General features: G+C 38.8%; 1 protein-coding gene, 1 long non-coding RNA gene and 1 gene segment (V, D, J or C); 1 reads left to right on the top strand and 2 right to left on the bottom strand.

The window, feature by feature from the left end:
* Positions 1-22157, top strand: part of LOC136177443 (Ig kappa-b4 chain C region-like) — a 133613-nt gene that overhangs the window by 62146 nt on the left and 49310 nt on the right.
* On the bottom strand, positions 3182-7005 carry LOC109991310 (putative C-type lectin domain family 20 member A). The gene is made up of 5 exons (XM_020643589.3): positions 6969-7005; positions 5447-5821; positions 4733-5086; positions 4507-4598; positions 3182-4305 (listed from the first exon to the last, which is right to left on the bottom strand). The coding sequence occupies exons 1-5, from the start codon at positions 7003-7005 to the stop codon at positions 4168-4170; spliced, it is 996 nt and encodes a 331-aa protein (XP_020499245.2). The 3' UTR covers positions 3182-4167.
* The window catches only part of LOC136177446 (uncharacterized), a 46008-nt gene continuing 42422 nt past the window's right edge, over positions 18572-22157 (bottom strand). The window contains exon 3 of the long non-coding RNA XR_010665058.1: positions 18572-19109. This is a non-coding gene — a long non-coding RNA (uncharacterized lncRNA). The remainder of the gene's footprint in view (positions 19110-22157) is intronic.

Here is a 22157-nt window from a genome sequence, read left to right as displayed (position 1 = left end):
GGGGCAGAGGGCTCTCCAGTATATACACAGTACACCCCATGAGTGAAGTATGTGGAGCAGCAGATTTGGAGAATTCAGGAAGATGGAGGTTATTAAACTGTGAAACTAAATGTCCATTTGTGTGCTACAGCGTCCGTTCATCTGGTGAGTGAAACTGACCTTCAGTGGAGGAGTGAGATTTAAGCATTTAATGAGAATAACCAATTAAATTAATTAAACTGTACTGAAATGTCCAATATGTAAGATATTTACTGAATTAAATCAAAAAATGACCTTGTTATATTTTCAGACATTAAGGAAACATGCTATGTTGAAGTGCTGGCTTCTCTGACAACAATGCAGCAGCCAGTATGTCCTCCTTCTAACTTTAGATTCTGCTCCTGAATGCTCTGGATTTGTTTTAACCAGAGAAGTAGGTGGTTTTAAGGCACCCCAAAACATACATTTTGCCCCTCGTCCCTCAGTTAGCAGGCAAACGACAAACCAACAGGTGTCACAGCAATGAAGGTGGGCAGGTGCTCAAACTAGGATCAATATTGAACCTTTTTCACACTCTCCTGAAAAAACTCTGGCGATAAGGGGATTTAGGGTATATATGAAAGCAAAGAGCCGCATTTTTCGCGCAGACTCTGGATCTGTGGCCAATTCCTCACCAAGTTCCCTTTAATCACTGTATGAAGAGCTCAACCAGAACCTTGAATCCATCCTGTAGACTGTCATGGAAGTTTGATAGTAAAATGTTATTTTCCAAAAGGCTGTAAACAATATTGGACGAGGCCTGAGTGCAACACCAATTGGTTACTGAAGGGGGCTTTGGAAGCCCACCGATAGGTAGTCACCATCCTGGAAATGCTGTCTGTGTATGTTACTTTCGGGTCTTTTGGTGCCGGCCTCAAGGCGACCCTCGAGAAACTGCAGTTTTTTTTAACTTCCGCATTGGCTTTATGTTAAGATTAAGGACTAAAATGTGTTTTTTAGTCGTTGGACACTTTCATGAATATAATCCAAAATATTATTTAAGATTCTTCATAGACCTTGGATATTTATATAAATGTTTTTATTCTTTTTATGTTTAATGACTGCATGAAAATGTGTTGTTTACTACAATGCAGGGAAACCATTTATTTAAAAGCTGAGAGGTAATCCAAGCGCAACACTGCCCTCTTGTGTCTATATCAGCTCAATTCAGTCAGGACCACTTAGGAAAATACTTTATTTGCAATTATTAATATTTGGCGGTATGGCTCTGTAATGGGACATCATGCCCTTCCAAGTGCATACGTGGAAAACATTTGGTAGGCACAGCACACATTCCTGCCCTTTATGTGCATACAAGGAAAGCCTAAGGCAGGGAGAGAAGCATTAAAAACCAAACAGAGCAGGCATCAATGACAACAGCATGGCATTGATTCAGTCAGACACAGTATGAAAGGAGGAGCTGGGGTGGACGAGGGTTTCAAATGCAATGGGATGAATTTAAGTAAATCAGCTGGCCATCAGCTGATGAGGGCTTGCATGAAATCTGCTGCCATCAAAAACACTTTCATGATAGCAGAGCGCGACTCTGTGGTCTGCCTGAATGTTATTACAAATTGTCATGAATTCATTCACTTCAGTAATTTTATATCTGTGTTAGGGGTGCAGAAATGCAAAATCTTCTCTCATCAATTCTCTCTAATCTTCCCATTGTTAAAGCGAGTACTCGAGTAATCGTGTTGTAGTTCTTTTTTTTTCCGTGATTCTTTTCCCCCACGGGAGGCCCCGCCCCCAACTTTGACGCAATGCCGACTGTATCTATTGATTAATTTGAATCTTCGGGATTTTAATAATTGATTGTATTAATGTTCAAATTAGGACATTTCTTCCTTCAACAGACAGCAAACCTCAAATAAAAATTCACACAGACGTATCTTATGACTGTTTTAACACTTCTATTATAATTAGAGCAGTGAGTGTGGCGAGCGGACACGCAGACATCAATGCGCACTCATCGCAAGTTGAAGCTGTTTTGATAGCAACATTATGTTAACAAAGACTACAGTCTGCAGTGTAGAGCACACTTTACTCAGGTAAATGAAGTTACAATAGAACAGGTGAACGATTTAAGTGTGTCATCTTTCTCCTCTGTGCGTAATGACACACTCGCTCAATCTCGCTCGCTAGGAGCTATTTCTCCCTATAAGGTTGTTCCGTTTTGTAGTTATTAAAAGAATAATCATCTAAAATTCCAAAATATAGTATTATCTAGTTATGCTGCTCTGTCCTGGATGATCAAACATCATTGGTTTGGCGGGGTAAAGCGGTAATCGCAAATAGAAAGTCCTTCTTTTTCTGTGGACTAAAAAGACAATTTGAACTGAACATTCGTTTTTTTTCTGTTTTGAATTAGGCCTATCCTAGAACCTACAATGCAACAAGAAACATTTACAAAAATGTGGACTACAAAACGATTATCAATTACATTTTTTTCGAGTACCCTAGTACTCGTTTGCACCCCTAATCTGTGTACCATTTTATGGTAATTCTTCATTTAGAGCTGTGAAGCTGTAATACATATGTGCAAGGCACCTCATAGCAGCAGATCTATATTTGTATAGGAGCCAAATGTATGTTGTAAGCTGGAAAGGAAATATGATTTGCTGAGGCTGGAGAAATGTAAATCTGACAGTTTCGAGTGAAGGTTTGTCTTCTTACCAGCCTATAAGAAGTATACCCACATAGAAAAGAATTTGGCTGTACCTGCGAACAGAATAAAAGAAAGTAATGGTGGGAAATATAGAAAAAAATATGATTTTTTCATGGTAACATCATGATCACATTTTAAAAGGTTATTTTTTCATACTGATCTTATAGATTTCTTTGCAAGTTACTTAACGGTTCAACCACACCTGTTTCCCTGTATAATGCATTTCAATGCACACAAACTGTGCTAATAAGTTTAGTCTATTTGAAAGGTGTCTTTGTTGATGGGGTCTGGAGGTCTCCCCCAGAACATTCATCAACAAAAATGTCTTGCCCTCAAAAACTACAATTTAGTGTGTCCTCTTTTGTGATTTTAAATCTATTTGAGTGTTCATCAGGTATATTTTTATACAGTGATGAAAATTTGAAAACATGTAGACTTCAAACATAATGCAGAATATGATTATTCTGTCACACATGGTCAAAGCAAGTTTTACGGAAAGAAGAGTTTTATTCATAGAGGGGGCGGGACATCATTGATTGACAGACAGACAGTCACCATGGTTACTCATGCTCACCTGCCTGCTGCACACTGAAGGAGAGGAGAAAGAGCTGCTGACTGACATCACTTCAAGCAGCATGCATGGGAATCATTACAGGGAAATAATTAGGGCCCGAAGCACTGACAAGTGCGTAGGACCCTATTGTAATGCAAGGAATTGTTTTTTCCCTATTTTCTGGGTCTCTTTGAGCGCATTTTTGACGGCTTGAACGTCACATTACATTATGACCGTACTCTAAAATGTACAGGAATTCCACAAATTTCAGTTGAATTTCAAAATAAGACGATTTTGCGCAACCTATTTGAACCAAAATCTTAAAAAGTGCCCTGCCTTTAATGTCCCAGCACATGGACAACAAGCCTCTCCTCATGTTTACCTGCTTGATGCCTCCCTCTTACACAACATCCCCAAATTCCAGAGACAGATGTCAGCTAAAAAGCATTAATGTCACAACATAAATCAGAGCATTGTGTCAAGATGAGTGTACTATCTAACAGCTGTTCATTTACCGTCTCTCCTCCTCATGCAAGCCAGAGATTCACTTTAAAGTAAACAGTATTCTAAACAAACACAAATCTTACAACATTACACAGTTTTTTAAGAACACAGATTATAACGGATTGATGTTATAATCAATCCTGTATCCCCTTTCCCCCATTTGTTACTATAAGCAGGTATATCTATTCATGGCAATACAAATTAATGACACACTAATGCTGATATTGATAAGGGCTAATTTCCCAGCAACAGGAACAAAAACATTTCGGGGGTCACTTAAGGGGTCACAAACCTACGATACACTTTTAGAACAATTATTTATCTCACTGAATGCCTTAGTCACTGATTGTAATGCATGTCTCAGATAGAATCATCATCCAACATTGATAACACACATTACTGTGCAGCTAAACACGGGTACATTTCATGTGCAGAGCTTAAAGTTTTCATCGTTTTTCTTCTGAGAACATTTTTCTTCCTTGTGGAAAACTTTCCCATCAGGCTGCTCTTTCCACTTCAGGGTGACTCCACTCAGTCCTTTCTCCTTCAGCCTGTCCTGGAGCTGAAAGATACATATGGAAACACATTTCTAAACATGTTCTTAAATCTGTATTGTTGCTGCGAGCTCACATTAGTTTCACCTGGCAGGCTAACAGGATAGAAACACAGTCAAACAAACAAACACAGAAATGAAGACAGAAATTCCCCCATCACTCACTTGGTCGAGCAATTCAAGTTTACTAAAAAATGTTTGGAGACTCACCTTTTTCATTATGTCGGCTTTCACAGCAGGGTCATTCAGATCCACAGTGGAGTCCTCTGGCTTCATCCTGAGCTTTATCACCTGCTGTTTTGCTGTCATGCAGAAATAAAGAAGAAACTGTGCTGTTGAGTTACTGCTTCAATACAATTAATGACAGTGTAGCATCAATTATAATCATCTAATTCTACAATCTCTGTGTTCAAGTGAAAGTCAGTTTATCACTTACATGTAGGGATGTAGCAAACGAACGGGAGTTTAGTTTCGCAGTCAGACAAAATCCATTTTCCTGATGTTGGCATCTCTGCAGCTCCACAAGCCGCGCTCATGGAGCCTAATGGAATTCGACTGCGTTTCCAGTATGTGTATGTGGAGGGACTCCCATTAGACCAGTTAATGTCAGGATCTCTGTACAAACCAATCCATACCTCTTTTCCTTTTTGCACCCAGCTCAGGAACTTCTCTTTGTCATTGAAGTTCCTCACAGTGGCCAGGTCTATGAAGTTCTCCCTGCAGTGCTTCTGAGCATTGGACCAAGACATGCTTTCATTGACAAAGACAAACTCAGGATCCTGTTGTGTCCCTGCAGTTAGAGTTAGAAAAAAAAGGAAATGATTGATCCAAGTAAAATGTTCAATAAACCTCTTTGAAAGAACAATATGTGAGATATATAATGAATTAAATCGTTAAATGACTTTACTATCTGATCAGACATTAAGGAAACATGCTATGTTGAAGTGCTGGCTTCTTTGACAACAACGCAGCAGCCAGTATGTCCTCTATCAAAGTTTTGATGGATATGTTTTAACCAGAAGATTACCGACCCTATTATTACTGTGTGCATGCACTAAAACTTAATTCCACTCCTTCATAAATCAGCGCCCAAGTTGGGCCAATCAAAGCAAAACACCCTGGACATGCCCCTTGTTTCTTGCTCTCTTACCTGTGTAACAGATAAAATTACGTCTGGCAGAGCAGAAGTAATCGAACAATGTTCCACTATTGAACACACTCATTCCAACACAGAATTGACCTCCGAAAAAGTTGGGTTCTGCAGGCTGCCATTTCCTATAATCAGCCCCACTCCCTGTGTAGCCGTCTGACCATTTCCACTCTATTTTACTGTACAGGCCGATCCAGACAAAATGTTCATCAAGCAGAGATGGAACTGTGGAGAGAAGTTGTTTCATTTCTTCAGTGTTTTCAACAGTGGCAAGGTCTGTGTACTTCCCTCTGCAGTAGGTCTGAGCTTCAGTCCAAGTCATAGGCTCAGCTACATAGTGGTACTGAGAGGGAAGGCATGAGGAGATGTTCCAGCCTGTGAGGAGAACACACATACAGTAAAGAGTAATTAAACAGGTGCTTTGCTGCACCTAGGCGATAAAACAAAAACGATAATTATCGCGATATAATTTTTGTCAATTTAAATATGAAAAATGTAAGATAAAATTTCAATAGGTTTAAACATGTAATTACACCATCCAACCACTGGGAAACGGGAGCTCCTTCAATGCTAATTGCTACCCTATATTAAAGAGAAGAAGAAAAAGACGACGAACAGCCAATCATGTTGCAGGGATAGGGATGTAGGCGGGCTTACAGATGTTAGGAGTGGAATGAAAACACAGCTGAAATAAGCGATAGAGACCCTGAAGAAAACGCTGAGTGTAGCGGCTCAGAGCAGGAGAAAACATCGTCGACAAGAAAGGCCGCTCAACTTCCGGAGTTTAGAGACAGTTTGGAAAGTTTACAGACCGACAAAAAACAGAGTAAAGTGCTCTGTTAACTGTGCCGAAGACAAGTGCAGCTAAAACGGCGACACCACAAACCTGACCCGTTATAACACACCGAAGGAAAGAAATGACCAAACATCCCAAACGAGTGTTAGTATGGACCGTATGGTAAATAACATAAACAGTCTATGGTGTGGACCCTCAGTAAGCAGCGGGCCAGTAAGTGCCACTCCCCAGCAGCAAACTGTCGTATCAGTATTTCCAGCTCCCCGACAATAAAGAATAATTAAACCATAATTAAACATCTGGTTTCTTCAACTTTCAAATCAGATTTTAAATTTGAAAGAAATAATGATTGACAATTATCGTGATAATTATCGATATCGACTGATATGACATTTTTTATCGTGATAAAATTATTTGTCATATCGCCCAGGCCTAGCTGCACCTACAAAATGATTTATATAAAGCTGCTTTACCAAACTATTAATGTGCAAAGTCTCTCTGTTTATGTGGAGATGCACCTGTCGAACAAAATTAAAAATAATATGTACACTGCCTTCTATTATATTATTCTATTTTATATATTGCTTTTTATTGAATTTTTAAGGTTAACATTTTTTTCAGACCAACCAACATAATCATAAAGACAACCCCTTAAAACACTTAATTACTGAAGACATTGTGGATTGTAAGAAAATAAGCAGTTATAATTAAACAGAGTTTACTGACCTGAGAGACACAAGAGACCCAGCCAGAACTTCTCCATCGTGGTGCTCTGTGAACTGAATACGACAACAGTCTCTACTTATATCACTGACACTGATTTGCAAATCTAAAGAAATTCAACACCCGCTCCTCATCCCAGCTGTGGACACAGTCAACAATCCAGATTATCTTCAAATACACTTTTGATAATTTTAAAGTTAATGAACCAAGTTCATCCGTTCTTTTAGACCTGGAACTGTAAATGTGATAAAATGTCACAAATGAAGCAATGGCCTGACCAATTATTCTGTTTATGGATTTAATCTTTGCTCTTATTTGTTTTATTCTCACATTTCATTTTGTTGGGGTTTCATATTTCTTTGTGGGTACTCTTATTCTTTAATATGGATTTTAATTTTATTTATTTCTCTATCTTGGTTTTATAGCACTTTGGTCAAGTTGAGAATTTTGTAAATGTGCTTTATTAACAAACTTGACATGTGTCGTCCTCTCTCACTCATACATAAGTGTATAAAAAACATTAAATAAATAAAAGAAAGTCTGATGTAAGGGGTTGTTTATGGGCAGTTGTTCTGCTCTGCTTACAAAGAAAAACAGAGCCTATAGTTTGCTTCTGACTTCGATGTTTGCATGAATTTCCCTTTGATTGAACTTGTTGACAGAGTATTATTACTTTCATTGTGTCAGGAGAAATGTAATGGACCAAGTAAGTAGATTCAATCACACCCATTCACACTGATGGCAGAGGTTTCTATGTAGTGAGACCATCAGAAGTAACTAATCCCTTTCATACGTTGCCTTTGAAGCAGCAGGAGAAAATTGGGGTTAAGTGTCTTGCCCAAGGACACATCGGACATGTTGCTTTTTTAAGTCATTTCTTGGAATAATCCTAAATACATATTATCCTCAAAACTGGTATAACCTGGAAGTTATGCATGTTATTCTCAAACCATCGCTGTTTTTATTTTTGATAAAATGCAAAAAGAATTATGCAAATGAATATGCAAATCTCAGACAGTCAAATCATGGCTGACCTCTGGTTCACGGTACAAGGTTGTCTTTCTTGTCGCTGTGAGAGGGTAATTTGTTTTTCAGGCAGCAGTAAAATCATACATCCAACAAACAATCTACATACAAAATAAAAGTATCAAAATAAATGTATGTAACATGTGATAATGTGTCCTAACACCAAATGAGATTACAGAAGGGACACAAAAGAGTACACAAGACAAAATCACAAGAACATAAATTTGTGCATAAAATCGAGCACAATGCAGTGAATGAAATCTTTGTTGCTAAAAAATCTGAGAAGATCCCCAGACCCCTTCACCTGATGTTTCCCCTTTCTAGACAAATATTTAAAGGCGTAAATCAACAGGGTGGTGCTGAAAACTAATATTTGTTATGTAAAAATACAAACATTAGATACATTTTTCTACTTTTCTGTAAACTGGGGTCAAAGACTATCATCAACTTGACGATATCACAAGATTAAAAGTGTCTCAATATGGTCGTGGACTTGCTGTGACGGTATGAATCGATAAGTCTTCTGGGCAAAAAGTGTAGTTTTGTTTCAGACACTGTGGAGCAGAGCGGAGGGAAGTGGGAACTACAGAGACCATCTCCATGAATGACCGCTTACTGCCTAAGTTCTAGTACATCGAGGGAGAACATAGAAAAGATTTTGAACTTGTGGATGCTACAGCGGCTTTTAAATACGACGTGTGGAAGCCTTTTCATTTCAACAGGACAAGAGATGAGAAAGGAGAAAAGTTGATGAATAAAAAAAACAATATACAGACACTGCCAGACTGCTGTGACCTACACGTTGGGAAATACAAGTAATATGAGAAGCTACTTGTCAAATAGTCATCCAGCAAAAATTCAAGAAGATGCGCAGAAAAATGTCCAGCCAGGCCAACTCACAATCTACTACGTGATCAGGGCAGGGTTTCTTTTAGCATCAGTTAAAGCAACATTATGGAACTTTTCCACCTTAAAACAGTCGTTTCAAAGGTCGGTCTAATTGTACGATAATTTTCAACAAGGAGAATTGCGTCAGTATGCTATATGTAACTTTGGCAGCGGACTGCAGTCATCTGACGAGAAGTGGTTCGGCTTTAAGGTACTAGCTAACACCACAGCCTTCAGCTTCAAAGCAGCCAGTTAGCTCTTCTTCAAACCCTCGGTATTAGGGCTGTTGGAAAGAAATTCAGCATTCAAATATAATTCAAAGACTTTCAAAACTTCAGTATTCGAGTGTGTGTTTTTAGTTTTGTAAATGTGTTTGCTACCGTTCCTGAATCTGACCCTTCATCACCCATCATTCACTAGAACACCTTTTCACATCTCACAGGGGTGTGGATTTAAGGAGTTCATCCATGAACATAAAGTTCACAATTTCGAGCCGAGCAACCATCAATGACAATGTTGTGAAACTCTACCATAGCAACAACCCGACAACATTAAGATAACTATACATGGAGAAAACATCACTTTCTGTAATGTTGGAATTGAACAAAGTGAACAAAATGTCTAACTGCACACTGATAGAAGCGTTGGAGTGTACTTTGTATGTACAGTGCTTAATAAATGTATTAGACCACCACCCAATGTAAGGCTGCCCTAAATTATCAGAATCAGAAATACTTAAATAATCCCAGGGGGGAATTCGGTAACACCATTGGTTATTAGAAAAATATTTTTTTTTATGTTTCTGTAATGGTTAATACATCAGTATGTAGAAGCTCTTTAACTGAAATGATATTTTGCTAAAATAATGCTAAAATATCATTATTATTGTTATCCATTCAAATTTACTGTTTTAGCAAAAAATAGTAAAGCAGATTATTATTTCTTGATTAAGATGTCAAATTATAGTTATTTACTTTTAGTGGTTGAAAGTTATGCTTGATTCATTTCTGACTTCTCAGAGAAGCCCAGTGAGCCGGCTCATTTTTGGGTATAAAAAGGGGAATTCAGTTTGAAATTGGGTTTATATACCAACAAGACAATAAGCCCAAGCATACTTGAAAGCTGTGCAGAGACTATTTGACCAAGAAAAGGAATCTGGAGTACTGGACCTGATGGACTGGCCAAGTCAAAGTCTGGATCTGAATCCCATTGAACAAATTTGGGATTTAGTAGATTCAAAGATTGATGAAAACTTTAATCTAAAGCAAGTCTGTGGGAACAGCTAGAAACTATTTGGAACTCAAGAGAGACTGTTGAAAGGTACATCAAAACAAAGCCAGTAAGAATGCAAGCTGTTATCAAGGAGGAAATACAAAATATTAACTTTTTTGGTTATAAATAACAATTACAAGTTTTTTTAACGATTTTTAAAATATTCTGATTTCTCATTTTTATGACAGGTGGTCATAAGGTGGCTGTTGCACTCAGAGACTGTTGTGGAGGTTTAAAAGGACTGTATGAACTGGATAACTGGCTGAGTCGTATTTCAGACTTCGCTCCAGGCGTGTCTGTTAAAACACAGATGCAGACAACTTCTCTCCTTTAAGTGGTTTTAATTCTCCTTGCAACAGTGTACAAACATGAGCGTGTACAGGCTTAGAAATGTGAGTGGTTCTGTGAAAAGATAAATCACAAAAGCTTAGCTATTATGCATTGCATACAATCTTGTTCTGCATTTACTTCAACTAAAATATATAAATCTCCAACAGACTATAATGTACACTCAAGGCATCTACAAATAAGGTTAAAACTAATACAACCACAGAATAACTGTACTTATAACTTATAACACACAACTTACAGGTCTCTAGGATGCACGCACACCTCTACTGGTACTTGAGTTTCCTAATTGGGCCGCGATTAGTCCATGCAGACGGCCGTTCCTCTCTTTTCATCCTCGCTTCACTCTCCTTTCCTCTGCTGCGCGTTCCCGCTCTGAATATCCATCACGCGCCCGCTCGCACTGGCTTTCAGGTGCGTGCAGCAATTATCCATCGCGGGTTTGACTGCCTTTTGTACAGCCGCCCCCAAGTAGTGGCAGCTATTTGCTCCTACGAAGGCTATCCTCTTGTGAAGGGGGTGGATTGGTAGGATGGTTATCATCGTCTGGAATAGCTGGGAGGACAACCAGGATGTACGTTACGACTTTGCGGTACAATGCTTCTAACTCTTCCCGTGTCTTCACCCTGCTGTCTGTGATCTCTCTGCTCACTGAGCTCAGCTTGGACTCCATCACCTGGTGGATATCCTCCAGGAACTCTCCTGCACAAACACATTCAGGTCTCTGTTAAGATGTTCATCTTACAACGCTCATATGCAATCCTTAAAAAGGCCACAATTTAAAAGAAGGTTTCCATAAACAACTTTTCAGGTTTTTAGTCAAAAACATGTTGGATTTGCTTCTCAATTATTCTAAAATCTTTCCTGCAGAATAATCTTACTGATTCAGGCGAGTTGACTGGATGATCGTAAAAATAATATAAAGATATGATATGATGCATCCTTAGACACGGGTCAGGCATCATTACAACGATGCAGTGAAAACTTTATTAATGACGACAAAATAATACCAGTTTCTATGATACACTGAAGAGAATGATGTTTACTCCTGGGTTAAGACACACAGGATATTGGTTTTCATTTCAAACACACTTACGTCTGGAGGTGTAATTCAACTCAAAATACACCTGCATCTTGATTGTGTCGAGGCACGGGCTGCACTTCTCCATCAGTTTATCCAGACACAGCTGAAGAGCAAATCAGTGACTAGTCCAAGGTTTTTACACTAATAAGTTGAACTCGTTTACAGTTAAATAGCCGTTTAAATCAATGAATAAATCCTTCAAAAAGAACAATAAATATTTTACAACCTTTAAAAGATGTATTTTTTCTATGTCAATTCAAAATATAAATGTTGCGGCTTCACCTCATGACATCAGTATTTAGAAATTCCTGTAACAACATAAATATCAGGAAGTGTATTTGTCTAATCTTTCTTGTTTTTATTCCAATGGTTTATTCTGATGATTTATTATTTTATTTTTAATCTCTGTAACACTTTGAGAATTTTTCCAAAAATATAAAGTGCATTACAAATAAAATGTACTACAACTTCCTGCCGTTCAGCAGTCCGCGCCATTGCTGGAACTTGTCAGGCATGGTGGCCTGCACCTGCTCCCGAGTCATCCAGATAGGCTGCGATCCATTACATGTACAGATGTAAAAAGTCTCCAGAAACCTGTATTTTACAGTTATGATTTTACCCAGTTAGTTTGTAGCTCTCTAAACACAATTAGAACAGCTGTTCGTGTTGTTACTGAATATACTAAACACAAAGAATCTGAATGTTCTCTACATGTAAAATAGTGTGCTCCTGCAGCAGCAGCTCAACAGATATGACTGATTAACATTTTGATCAAAAATAGATGATTGTGAAAAAAACATGCAGACATTCTCTGGGGCGCCATTAAACCTTCCGGTCTCTAAAGCTAAAGCTAATGTTCCTGAACGTACCTATACACAACATCCTTGCCTTTTGGGTTATACTTTCTTTTTTACAAAGGTTTATTTCTTTATGTCTTTATTTGAGAGACAGGGCAGTGGGAGATAGGGTTATCGCTTGGAGGACTGTAGACTCTGTACATGGGGCGTGTGTATGAACCACTGTGCTACCGGCGCCCCTCTTTTGGTTATTCATAGACCTCTACTCTTCTATATGAGACAGTAAGCTTGTGTTTTTGTTTTACACCTTATAACAACAGACCATTTTCTCTATACATGAGAATCATTCATCCTGAAAATCCCAGTGTAGCCTATTTTGAAAAATGAATGACAGACGATTAAAATAAAGAATGAAACTCATTGGCTCAGGGATGACAATGAAAAGTATCCCTAGTAAATATATTTATAGTAAGCCTCTGATCAGACATCTTCTCAAGCCTATTCCTACGCCGGAGTATTTTGAAATGTGTGTCTGAGGTTAGATGTGGAGTGTGCATTCAATGAACAACTTCGGTTTGAAGCCAAAAATAAGCTTTTTGTTTTGTCGAGTAATGTAGGTAGGTAGGTTGCTTTTCTCAGAGTTTAGAAAAGGATATCTGAGACACTGAAAAACTGTAGTGTGCCGTCTTCAGGTTTCACAGCTCAGATTGCTTCAGATGCTCTAAAGCAGTGGTTCTCAAACTATGGTACCCGTACCACCGGTGGTACGCGGGCTCCCTGTGGTGGTACGCAAAGAAATCTCCACAAAATGAAAAAAAATCCTGTTCAGCATAAAACGACATTTTTTATTTTTGACATACTCTTATCTGTCTTGTATCTATTGGGTTGTATTAATATCAAATGTGTTTTCCCCTCTAAATTAATCTAGTTTTTGCAACAAACAACTTTAATCTGCTCAATTTATGCTCGTGTGCAGACATAAACAACAACAGGAGTACGCCTCACGTTTTGAAAAGTTCTACTCGATATTCCGTTATATTTCAGTCCTGAAACAACAGCAAGCAGCTGTAGGTCTACATTAACAGATATCTGTTATTTATTGGAGTTCAGTACAATCGGCAGCAAGCAGCTGTATATAACGGAGCCAGGAGAAGCTTCACTTTTTGATGCATGAGAGGAGAGTCGCTCTCTCTCTCTCTCTCTCTCTCTCTCTTGCTCTGAAGCTGATGTGATTCTGCTCTATTTTGCTGTCTTAACACTAGGACCACCATCATTCTAGACCTCCAAGCGCCGCAGATAGCATATGTGCTTGTTTGTGCTCAGAAGCACACAAATAATGCATTTTTTTGATGAAGTTAAATACAACTTACTTTTATCTACAAACCAAATAGACTATCATTATAAGGCAGGATTGGTAACCTTTTAAATGTCGCATGTCGTTAATTTAAAATATCTGTCGGCTTTTTTAGAGCGCCGTTTTTTTCTGCTGCTCCACGTCTCCCGTTGCTAAAACACATTGTACAATAATGAAACATACATAAGTTTTAGTCTTTTATATTGTTGGATATATTAGGCTATGCATTTTAATAAAAACACTGCAAAAAAAGAGATAAACACCGATGCTCCTCCTCCTCTCTGCAACTGGGTTTGTTTCCCCGACATAGAGGAAATCATTGACCAACACACGCACACCAAAAACAACAACAACAACAACAAACACACGTCTATCTATGGGCATGACAAACTATGTAGCCTAGAAAAAGAACTGCAGAAATCCATAACAGATGCAGCAGCGAACAAACAAACAGATGAACAAATGAACGATCAGCACCTTGGACAGCGCCGCGGCACGTGATGCACATACCTGCGGCAAAAGTGTTCAACCTTTACGGTGCACTTCCCACTCACAGGGCGCTTGAACCCCTTGCAGGAGACAATGGTCATAAACCGGATCTCTGGCGCTTCTGATGAGTGCGTTGAGACGGAGATGAGAGCAGCGCATGGGTCAAGCAGGAACGAGAGCAGGAGATGGATAAACAAGAATAATTGTGACACCATGAGGTGAGACCAGGGTGAGACACACAAATTGGGAAAAAAATCTGTGCCTCTGTCACATGGTCACACGGATCTCATGCACGTCGGCAATCAAAAAATAAATAAAACATACAGTGATAGCCTACATTTTTAAGAGTAAAATAAGACTTCTTAAAGGGCCACAAAAAATGACGTCGTGGGCCAGACCCGGCCCCAGGGCCGCCAGTTCAATAGCCCTGCTGTAAAAAATCATAGCGGACTTCCTGTTGACATCAGACAATAACTTCCACTGACTTTTTTGTAGGTCTCGACCTGCTCTAACATGTAAAAAATCATTCATGTATGTAGGCAAAAAAAAACTATTCGTAAAAATCAATAGTGGGCGCCGTTGAGCTAATTTGCAAACTTCGTTCATGAAAACATGTTTTTTTTTTATGCACGTTCATGCCTTTAAAAATGTGTTAACCAAAATAATTCCTTGCATTACAATATGGTCCTTCGCACTGTTAGTGCTTCAGGCACTAATTATGCTAATTAATATGCAAATCTCAGACAGTCAAATCATGCTTACCTCCGAAAAGTACACAAGACAAAATCACAAGAACATAAATTTGCACATAAAATCGAGCACAATGCAGTGAAATAAATCTCCCCCAGACCCCCTTACCTGATGGTTCCCCCTTTCTAAAGAAATGTTTTAAGATGTTAAGGCATAAATCAACAGGGTGGAGCTGAAAACTAATATTTCAAATTTGTTTTTACTTGCTGGACAATTGTTTGTGTAAAAATACAAATATTAAATATATTTTTCTACTTTTCTGTTCACTAGGGATCTAATGAGGTGAAACTGACACCAAGTTGCAGTGACTAAATACATAAATCCTGCACCTTACCTTTTTAGGACCATTATTCATTTTATTCAGTTATTCAGATATCACATCTATTGTTGAATAATTGTCATACAATATATCGTTTACCACAGAGTAGCTGTATCATATTGTGGGCTATGTCTTGTGTATGGTTGTTATCATGAGTTCCTACCCATAGTTAGGGCTGTCACTTGTACTTAATTTAGGGCTGTGGAACAACACTTTTGTGATTAATGTGGGGCCGCTGGTAGCCTATTGATTAGTGCAACACCTCTTGTACGGAGGCTATAGTCCTCCAAGCAAGCGGCCCAGGATCAAATCCGGCCTGCGGCTCCTTTCCCAAATGTCATTCCCCAATTGTCTCTCCTCTATTTTTGATTCTACCTCTTGTCCTATCTCTAAAAATGAAGCCGTGAAAAGCCCAAAAAATAAACCTTTCATTTGTTTTTAAATTGAAATAAGCACTAAATTGCAACCCTTGTAGACACCAGCAATAACTCTTAGTTGAATTCTCTTATTTACTGAAAAGTTCCTCTTTAGCAGCTGAGCAGGCCGAGCAATCAGACATGGAAAACAAATTGCTCCTGGAAGGTGATATGTCTCCCCTGTGCTTTGTTATCCAATGTCAGTGTTAAACAGGAGTGAAACTTAGCCCCGCCGAGGTTAGAGATAATGATTAGCTGTGATCACTGTGCGTTCAAGCACATAAAGACACACGCTAACTCTACTCACAGGTTTGCTTTCTTTGGCTTTCTTGAGTCACACAATCAAGAAGAGCCCGTCTGTAGGCCCCACCCTTTCCTCCTCCCAACCGAATGGTCTCTTTGACTCTGAATGGGACCATCATTTACAAAATGAACATCATGCTGTATTGAGGAAGACTAGAGATGGAGACCATAAACTCTTTAGAAAATGTTTCCTGAGGGAATAAATCACCTGAGAAGAAGGCTCATTTTCTCACAGACTTCACCTTTCAGACCTGGAACCTTTTTTTCACTAGTTATAGAAATCCATAGATACTTATCTATCTTCAAACATGGATGGTAAACCCCAAGAACATATTTGACCTATTTTGGAGGGGAATAGAGGACATTGTAGGCACCACGTACATGTTCCCTGCACAAAACAATCTTGTAATTGAAATGCATTGGATGTCAATTTGGGAAATCAACTTACATGTCTAGATTTTGATGACAAATTTTATTACAGTGAATATTTCACGACCTGCAGAGATAATGGGTATGACAATGTAGCAGTAGAGCTTGTTCAAGGTATACAGCAACATCTTTTGAAAATATGCTTACTTTATAAACTTCAGCTACATTATATGTAAAACCTCACCAAGAAAGGACATGTTGGCCAGATCTGTGACTGTATATTTTGCATTTCTATCTACGTTTTATCCTCAATAAGAAGATGGTAGTAGTTCCCAAATCAAGCAATCTCGTTTTAAGACAAAGTTGTAGCTTCATATCTTGAGTGACTACATCTTTCCTTTGGCACATATGAACCATGTGGGAGGCTAATTGCTCTACTTTTGATTTCCTGACAGTATTCTATTAAGGAAAACGACTATGCCCATATTTGGTTGTGTCAGATTTGATTGACAGCTGTATCTGTCTGTCAGGTCAGCAGGTCAGGAGGCTAACAGCTTGATCCGTCTGATTTCTCCTCTTTCTTACTTCGTTTGGAGAGTTTTTTAACACATATCTGACAACATACATGGCTTGCTGTGCGGTTAACAGACCATACAACAAGTTGATGCTTCAGTTTTCTTCGGTAAGTGATATAGTAGTGTTATATTTACTGCTTACTCATGTGTTTATATTTACGGACCTAGCTTGTTTAGCGTTAGCTTGTAAACCAGTCGGCTAACTGTGTAGCTCATTATTTACGGTCAATGGTTTAGAAATGTTTGTTGTTAAGATGTTGTTGTTGAAAATAATGAGTTTGTGTGATGTTAGAAGCTAAAGGTTCACCTCGGTGGTTAACCACAGACTGTAAATATGGTTATCTGACTTTATGATGAAAGTTATACTCCACGTAAATGTGGACATTAAAAAACAAACTGTGTGTAGTAATTATCCGTCAGTAACATAAACTGAACTGAACCTAATGTGCTGTGTAGGTTATAGAGGATGACATTAATGTGACATGGTTGATGTAGTGTAAGATTTGTGCAAACTGTTAACAAATTTAAAAAACTTCACTTTGTAAGAGCATCTGTAACCATTAAGAACTATATTAATAACCATATTAATTTTCACTGAACTCATACACAGAATATAGCTGTAGAAATATAAAATATAAATAACATGGAATGAAAATAAGATTTAAAGCACATAGATATAAAGTATAAGAAATAGTTTGAAGAATACAGCCATGTACTGAGCTCATGTTAATAATAAATGAGTTACTGTATGTTCTGTACTAAAGCACAGAGAGTTGGGACCTGTTAATGATTTAAATAATTCAGATTATATTTGTTTCATGTTAAGAGTACACAGTACTATCCACAATAAATTGCTTAATTTTTCCTCACAAAATCTGAGACAATTTAATGTGGAATATCATTGTGTGAGTGAGAGATGATGATTACAATAATGTTTATCTTCTTAACTTTGAATAGATGTTGATTACCTGAATACTGGACCTTTGTTGTCTGGGTAGTACACTGTTGAATTTATAAATGTGCTCTTACACACAGATGAATACAGAAAAATAGATGAGAACAAACAAAATGATTTAATGAATAACTGATATTTTCTCTCTTTCTTTGTCATCCTGAAGACCTCGCACTAAAAGTCCATGTTCTCCTGGATCCATGTCACATGCTCGAGCTTCTTCAGAATGACTTTTCAACAGTCAAAGTTTTGCTGAGAGAAGATGGCCAGCAGATAAGACAGCAGTACATGAAGGAGCCCCACAAGCTTCAGAAGGAAGAGGAGGGTTTGCACCTTGGAAGACTGTATTCATGCTGTTCAAATAAAACTAGATCTCCTCCAAACAACTTGCAATCAAACTATTTTCTTCCTATTTTAAACCCCTTTGTCCAGTTTAGATGGGAGAAGTTGATATTATGTGATATTGATCTGGGAAGACTACATTTCTAAATCATTTTTAACTGTGTTTTTATTCACCAGTTATTGATCTTATTTACTCTCCATGTATCTTGATTTAAGAGTGGGGCTGTGTTTAAGGGCACATTTTTGCAATGACTCTGTTCCATCCCACTTTCAGAAATGAACTACATTAGTATTTATCAAAAGAGTAAGAAGTTGTGTAAAAGTAGACTTCCTTCCCTAAGCTATTGAGTTGAGCATTAATCTGAAATGTATACTCATAAGTAGACATAAAGGAGTGCATTTATATAGAAATATTTATTTAATCTGAAAAACAACATTAAAAAAAGTCTGTTTTTACAGCAGAGATGAACATGTTTACAGCTTGGTACAAAACAAACAAATAGGTGTGATTAGCTCATGTCTCGATGGACACACACTGTACAGGGGGGGGGGGGTGAATGTTTTGATGAAGGATAAGAGTTATTCACAATAAGGCGTGTAGCTGACCAGCTTGACAGGTGGGCGCGGTGTAACGGTTTGTCAAAAGGCTTAAAACCCGCCTCAGCTCTCAGCCTGTGGGTGACATCACTCAGGCCATCCGGGGGAGACCTCCCTCACAACAAGCTGTTGAAGAGAAGCAACTGAAGTCCACCCCAGAAGAACCAACAAATGCAGATGTTGTTGAGGCTCAGGTTTCTTCCTCTGTCTCTGCAGCTCTCTGGGCACCTCGATGGACCAGTCACCAATAATCCACACTGTGTCTATAGGAGAAATACAAAGGTGTTCAATTAATGCCTCAGACAAGACAAAATGTACAGTTAACTACATGTGACAGCTCAGGCTGTTTTTTTGTTATGAGCCACATCTGCAGGAATAACATTGAACAAGGTAGCTGCAACTCATAATAATAGATGCCAGTCTTAAATACTATTTTTTATAATACTTAAAGTTTTTGGTGTGAAGCTGACACTGGCCACAGACTCCATGACTTCACAGGGTTCAATAGAAAACAAATGTCTTATAATAAATACTAAATAATTATTTTTCAATTGTCATGTTCACCGTCATCGCTGTTGACATCAGTAAATATAAGACACAGACATTCCTCTTTTTGTCACAACAGTAACATGAACTGTATGCTTTGTAATATTGATTTCTTCTGGATGTCTCATTTATTTACAGTTTATGGATAAAACTTTGTTAATGTATTTCTCTGCTAACACTGACAAAGTCTAACTTCTCTAACAAATAACTAATAACCATGATTGTATATTTAACAAAGTGTAGTTTTAAGACTTTAATTAAATATTTGTGTTGAATATAATTCGTTTTAACTGTGTTGTAGAAAAGTTAAATGTTAACTTACTGTTTGGAGAGTTTTCTCAGGACGAGCAGGAATAGTTGATGATAGCAGCCTAGCTGTTAGCTATGCTGTGAAGTGGACCGCTAACGTCGAGCTGAATGGGCGGAGCTAAGTCCCGCCGGTCCCGCCTTACTGCTGTCGCTAGGTTGATCCGAAGTTAGGTTGAGACTGCAAATCCAATATGGATGCGGCCGTCGATTGGACTCATTTTCTGCCTATGTCACAGACGGGTCAGGGTTCGTCCAGTAATATTTACAGTCTATGCTCTGAACGTGGGCACTTCAGAGCCTTAGAGAGAGAGTCAGAAGCAAGCCGGTGCACGGAGCAGCAGTACAAGTTCACCCCTCAGTAGCTGACCCTGCTTCTCAGCAGCCTCTGTGCCCTTTGACCCTTAGTTGATGTAAACGCAGTGACTTCTGCCTGCTGTGATGTCACACCCTCTGTATTGTTTTAAAACGGTCTTGTTTTCTGATTTTAAGAAGGACAATAGTGGTTAATGCAACTAAACATTGAACCAAATTAATACATTATTCTAGTTAGCTAGCTCCTAAGCACTGTACCCCTCTTCCCCCTCCTGGTAGCTTGCATGAATGTTAATGTACTACTTTGTTTATCTGCATGATTTCTTTTCACATCACTATCACACCAGCAGCACCACCTTGTGTCCTGAACACAAAAATCCACCAAAAAGTCACTTTAATTAAACGATGCAGTGAAAAATTACAGCCCCATCTTACAAAAACAACAAATCCCACAGTCCTTTGCTTAGGACTGAGGACACCTATCCCCCGCTGTTTTTCAGGAAGCTTCCGGGCAACCGCAACGTCTACGCCCAGGTGCACAAGGAGAAGGAGCAGGAGATGACCAGCCCCGTCAACCACAGCGACGACACGCAGCACATCATCCAGGGCGAGGAGTTCATCGACGACGACCTGGACTCGCAGACTCTAGGTAACGCAGGAGGTAGCCCCGCCTTCCGTTCCCTTATAAGGACTACCACTAACCACTGCTACTAAAACCCGAGCCACTAACACCAGCAGCTAACACACATCAAGGTACTGGAGGACTTCCCCCTTCCCCTTCCCCCTCAACACTAAAGACTCTTTAGTGTTGGTGTTGAGGCGCTTCATGTTCATCATATACAAGACAATCAGTCATTTCATTACTTTATATATACTATATCAACTATATCATGTTTATTTGATTAAGTGTTGTGGATAGGGATGAAATGATGCCTCATGATATAATCAAAAATACAAATTAGGGACAATTCAAATTGATGAGTTAAAAAATATATTGAGATACTTGTTTGCTTTTGGATACTTATATATACTTAGATATTTGCTTTTGGCTACTCTTGTTTGACGTTAGTAGCTGTTTTAGGCAGAGGCTGAAACAAGGGTTTTAACTGGCACCATGTACAAGATAAATAAGGAGGTTTAGAAATAACATTGAAGGGAGTGCTGCACTGGGTCAAAAAATGTTGAGGAATCAAGTGATCTCCAAGAAAAGGGGACAGAGGTCAAAAAGCTTACAGCTTAAAGAGGACATATTATCCCCCTTTTCCACCTTTTCCCACAGTCCCCTGTGGTCTATACGAAACATCTGTGCTGTGCTTTGGTCAAAATATAACATGAATCAAGCACCAGAGGAGGTTTGAGACCCTGTATAAACCAGCTCTCTCAGAACGCTCCGTTTTGGTGTGTGTCTCTTTAAATGCAATGAGCTCACTCTCACCCCTCTCTTCTTGTCTGCCAGAGACAACAAAGGAGGGGAGGTTTTTTTTGTTTGATTTTTTTTACCAGAATGCCACTGTGACATCACAAGGAGAGCAAATTAGACTGTAAGACTTTTTTTTATTTTTTGTTAAGATTTTGTTTGGAGCATTTTGTGTCTTTATTGAAGAGGTAGGACAGTGGATAGAGTCAGAAATCAGGGAGAGAGAGAGTGGGGAATGATATACGGGAAAGGAGCCACAGGTCGGATTCGAAACTGGGCCACCCGCTTGGAGGACTACAGCCTCCATACATGGGGTGCGCACACTAACCAATGCGCCACCAGCGCCCCGTGTTGTAAGACTTATGCAGACCACAAACAAAGGACTGGATTATTTCACATTTTGTGGGTCAGTAGACACTCAGGTTACACTCAGAAACACTGTAGAAGTGGATTTTTCATAATATGGCCGATTTAAATCAGGTTAAATCAAGTTTTATTGAGCTGCATGTCATGCAAAGCTCCTCTGTGGATATCATGGACTGACAACATGAAAGGTGAACATGAGGAGAATATGGGATCTTTAACCAATACATGTATTTGAGGTCTTTTTGTTAAACTGCATGAGAAAGAAAAATGGAACCTACCCGTTAAAAAATGTGTTGGCCACACTCAGGACTGTAGCTCAGATTTGAATGGATGAGGAAGTTGCTGCATTTCTCATATTTGT

Source organism: Labrus bergylta, chromosome 22 (genome assembly GCF_963930695.1).
Source record: "Labrus bergylta chromosome 22, fLabBer1.1, whole genome shotgun sequence".
Classification (NCBI taxonomy): Eukaryota; Metazoa; Chordata; class Actinopteri; order Labriformes; family Labridae; genus Labrus; species Labrus bergylta.
Note: the sequence above shows the minus strand (reverse complement) of the source record. Positions and strands in the feature narration are given on the sequence as shown.